Genomic DNA, 4,924 nt, shown 5'->3' with positions numbered 1-4,924 from the left:
TGTGTGTGTGTGTGTGTGTGTGTGTGTGTGTGTGTGTGTGTGTGTGTTCACTTGTAAATTTTTACATACAACATATTTAATACACAATACTATAACTTAAGATATTTTGACGTCTTTGGGTGATTTATTGTAAAAAAAACAAATTCTGGTGACTTTCAAAGAGTTTCAGTCTAAAACTGCCACAAGTGATACAGCTGCACCACCATCTAACCAAAGCTGAAGCACCCGTATCAGAGATTGTAAAACACCAAAACTGCCTTTGTCATTTTCATTGTTAAACATATAACCGCATTTGAGGATTTCCACTGAAAACAAAAATATCAGCTCAAAGCCTACCTGAGGGTCAGAGAGACGTGAAATGTCTGGGTAGAGGTAGAACTTGATGCCATCAAAAGCTCCAGGCAGCGTGACGCCTCTGATCAACAGGATCATCAGCATGAAATATGGAAATGTAGCCGTCACGTACACAACCTGGCAGAAGAAATGCTTATTAGGTAAATACAAGATTTTACAGGAATTCATCCATGATTCAAAATGATAAATTATTTGTTTTGTTAGATTTGTCATAATTATTGGTCCACATTGTGTTGTTATAGTAAGTAGACTGTGATTTGAATGTGTGGTAGCACCTATTAACTCTCTAAACTTAATGATGCTATGATCAGAGCTAATTTTTAATAATTAAAAGTGTTATTTTAGGTGCACCTACTCACTTCATCAGTGACTCCCCACAATTGTTATATTATACAACTTGTATGGTATGCTAAAGTTCTCAAGCACCAATTTATCTACTGACAGCAATATAAAGTAATAGTATTCACACATATAATAACATCATGTATACAGTAGCAAGTACTCCCTAACCAYTCAAATCAGTTCTTTTTATCAAACCYTTTAGGTTTACAGAATTGTGCCCAACTTCTCAAGTCTTCCTGAACAAAGACTTCAGCCTCTTGGAAGGCAGAGGGGAGCAACATACATCCCCTTGCTTCCTGGCACTCAGTCAAAGTCCAATTGAGGACAGAACAGGACAGAACAGAGCCGGGCCAGGAGCCTGAAAAGAAAAAGAGAGCTCCTCTGGCCCCCATTTCTTTAACAGGAGAAGCCCAGAGGAGTGATCCTGGCAGTGTGGGAAAATGTGCTGCTCTTTGAAGCTCGCACAGAAGTGCATGAGAGCACACATACACACACTCACACACAAACGGACACACACGGTGGTTTCATTCACATAAGAGTGGACATACCACCAACACATGCAGCAGTAACAGAACTAGATGGTCACATACTGTCTGCATGTGGCATTTTCATGAATGACTACTCCTTTTACGCCTCTGGGAGGAGGAAGCACATTGATGGGCTGAAGTTCTTCTTCCAACACCACAGTTCACTTTAACAGCATGGGGTTGTGATTCACTCACTCATTCACAAAGAGAAAAAAACACAAAGACACTCTTCTTGACTGTACATCCTTAATGCTAAAACATTGATTTAAAAGTTACAGTTAAAAAAATAAAATCCTAACTGAAGTCTTGTTTAAAAATCCACTGTAAACCATTTTAATCCAACAAAGACCTCCAGAGAGAGTGTGGGAAAACTTCTGTCTATCCCAGCAGTACCGTCATTTAATTTGTCAAATTAAACGATTACACGTTCTAAACCTTCTCTTACTCTCWGTCTTTATCTCTCTGGAGATGAAAAAAGGCGAACAATTTTCTGTCTCTTTGTGGACTTTTTCTGATGCTCCACATGCTCTCTCCCGCTCACTACGGGTAAACATCGAAGCTGCCACAAATTTCCTGGTGGAACTTGCCCCGGCTTCGTTGTAAATCTAGCAGCAGGGCTTAGATGTGAGAATGGCTGGCCCAATGCGGCCAACAAAAGCAAAGAGCTTAGCAGCTGAACTGAATGAGTTGTAGGGCCAGTTAAAAAAAAAAGTACTCTCCTGCAGCAACTGAGTTGTGTTTAATTTCTCATAGCGGGAGAGCAGTAGAGAGAGGCGGTGGTGGAAGAGGCTGAGGATACACTCTGCATGCTCCTCATGAACGCTTCCTTTTCCTCCAGTAAATACAAGAATCAATCTTGGACCGGCTGCTAAAGCCCAGCCATGAAGAAGCATTCTCCCCTCTTACTTCACAGCCAAACAAAGGACACTTTATGGAGATATAGGCATTGCCCCCCTCCCATCATGCAGAATGTGAACCCATTAATTTTTCCTCACTCACACCACTCTTTTCTTTCCTTCTTTCTGACTCTATCTCATTCTGGCTCATTGGATCTGTGAGGGAGTATTTAGAGCTACTGAACACTGAAGGGAAGGTGTAGAGTCCTTACTGTCCACCTCAAGTCTGCCAAAGGAGACTTGAGGAAAGAATTAAAATGGAAAGTGTGAAGGAAAGGAAAGTAGTGTTCAGACACCTTTTTTGTTCTGTGTTTGAGGGAGAAAAGTCGTGGCTTCCTGTGAGAGAGTTCCTTTGAGGACCAAACAAGATTTTTGCTTTTAAACTCTTGAGCATAAAGGGGTAGTTTGGGTTTTTATAAATATTTTTTAGTTCTGTGGAAATGTTATGAACAATAAATATTCCATCTGTTGTAGATAGCTTCAGAAAAAGAATTGAATTCTGATTGGATTGAAGAGTTTAATGTCTGAGTGGCACCAAGATCAGTGTGGGTTTCAGAGCAGTTCCATGCAAAAGCTGCCTTATAAATAAAGGTTTTTACCACCATTGACTTTACATTATTTAGCTATTATGGCAGAAATACCATTTAATTTCTGCCATAAGCATGTCAAGCTGCAATAGGAATGCTACAGCGAGCTGTAGCTGCCATTTGGGCTTTCTAAAAAAAAGCTTGTCATGAGTAAAAGTTTATAAAACTATTTATGTAGACTGCCATGATATTTTTATACCAATATAGTTGTTTACTTAAATAAAGTAGAAAAAAGCAAAGAAAGGTAAAGTAAGAAAATGTTTAGTTTAGGCAAAAATTATGGGAAAAACTATTGTGATTTAAAGAGTTCTATAGTGACCTCTGTGTTGGTCAAAGACCCTCGAATCCTGGATTAAATGAAAACTAGGAGGGTCCCTTTTACAATGATACCAAACACTATAAMATAAACCTTTAACCAATGTCCCTGCATAAGCAGATGTACACCAGTGTCAAAAAGGTGCATTTWTCTTAAGGGTTTGTTAACTTCATGAGCAACTGTGACCAAGCTCGTGCTTTAGAAGGACTATCACACCAAAATATCATCTACAGACATATCTTTTCAAAAATTATGTTGAAGTTCTGCCCCCCTAAGATGGACCAAAAAGTGGTCCATGGACTAAATTTAATCTTAGCCTCGCATGATCTAACACTGTGATTCCCAATGAGGGGTACGTGTACCCCTTGGGATACATGAGCATGTTACAGGGGGTACGTGGATGAATTTCCCCGGTGTGTAAAAAAAATAAAATAAAATAAAAATAGAGATATGCATGATTTCCACAATGCAGGAAATGCAAACGGAATCACAAAATTGACACAAAATGGATTCCTGTATAAAACGTGGAATCTCACAGAATTTGCTCATTTGGGGAATTTGATGTATTTTGGATGCTGCTGTTTCCTGTACCTGCCATTACCTGGTTTATTTATTTAATTACTTYTTCACTTTCAAGGCAACATATTTATCTTTATGTTTAATTTGAGGAGAAGAGAGTTAAATGCTTGAGAATTAAACATTCCAGGGGGTTAAATAAATAATTTCCACTTAATGATCAGCTATTGTACATTATAGTTTTGGAGAACCATCATTACGGTTGACGGAGGGGTACTAGTGGTATGACACAATGGCTCAGGGGGTACACAAGTCTAAAAAGGTTGGGAATCACTGGTCTAACAGATAAATATGATGTTAACCAATTTTACACCTTTTCAAGCTCTTTTCAAAAGATCGGCACAATTTCTTCAAAAGAATTAAAACTGTTCTTTCATAAATAAAGTGCTAATGGTGAACGTTTACACTGATGTAATTGATGGACAACGGGGCACACAGACACCAGTAAACATGCACTGCCCGGTCTTACCTTGCCCGTTGACTTGGGTCCCTTCCAGATGCAGAAGTAGCAGATGAACCAGGCCAGAGCCAGACACATGGCCAGCTCCCAGCGCATCCCCCCCATGTGCTCAATACCATCTGATATCTTCAGCACTCTGCGTCTGATTTGGCCCAGAGAACACAGATGATTAATCTTTTATTTTTCTGATAYCGTGTAAACACAGCATTCAAAGCATTATGAGAAAAAAAGGTACACAAAAAACTAAACCCAGCAGCAAATCTACAACAGAGTCTCTGAGCTCAGTCTGAAGGCATTGAGCCGTGATAAATAAGTTACAAGACTGAGAGAGGCTGATAAAAAATAAATAAATGCGTGCAGCTGCTGAGTTTAAATAGTAATGCTATTTCTTCTGCTGGTTGGGTTGCTTCCTCGAGCATATCAAAAGGTAAGATTCTAAAATCACACATTAAAGCTCTTCATATTTTCTTTCTTTCTTGATTCCAAATGTCTCTTAAACACCTATATAGTAAAAAAACTGAATTTTCTATTTTTATATAAAAAATTGAACAAAATGACAAATATAAAAAGTGTGTTTTTGTACTTGGTTAGAAAATTAAAAACATTGTGTCATTGTAGTTTTTTTTTATAAGTGAAAAACTTAATAGTCATGATTTCCACTGCCAGAATCTCATCAAATGCAAAAATATCACATACCTGCTTTTTCACTGAGCAACAGTGTATTATATAAAATATAAATATGCCTCCCCTCACTAAAGCTTTCATCCACCACTTGTTCATAATTTAGAGAGGAACACAACACTGAAGAGAGTGAAGTGCAAGAATGGATTCTCAGAAATTTAGTTTTTATCTTATCTTATCTTATC

General features: G+C 38.3%; 1 protein-coding gene across 1 annotated transcript in view; it reads right to left on the bottom strand.

Annotated features, from left to right (window-relative positions):
- Positions 1 to 4,924, bottom strand: part of LOC106535671 (sodium- and chloride-dependent GABA transporter 3) — a 21,329-nt gene that overhangs the window by 12,581 nt on the left and 3,824 nt on the right. The window contains exons 7-8 of the mRNA XM_014032732.1: positions 4,068 to 4,200; positions 337 to 471 (exon numbers count right to left, since the gene is read on the bottom strand). Of these exons, the coding sequence (XP_013888186.1) occupies positions 337 to 471; positions 4,068 to 4,200 (268 nt within the window). The remainder of the gene's footprint in view (positions 1 to 336; positions 472 to 4,067; positions 4,201 to 4,924) is intronic.

The sequence above is a fragment of the Austrofundulus limnaeus genome, unplaced genomic scaffold (assembly GCF_001266775.1).
Source record: "Austrofundulus limnaeus strain Quisiro unplaced genomic scaffold, Austrofundulus_limnaeus-1.0 Scaffold1523, whole genome shotgun sequence".
Lineage (NCBI taxonomy): Eukaryota > Metazoa > Chordata > Actinopteri > Cyprinodontiformes > Rivulidae > Austrofundulus > Austrofundulus limnaeus.
Note: the sequence above shows the minus strand (reverse complement) of the source record. Positions and strands in the feature narration are given on the sequence as shown.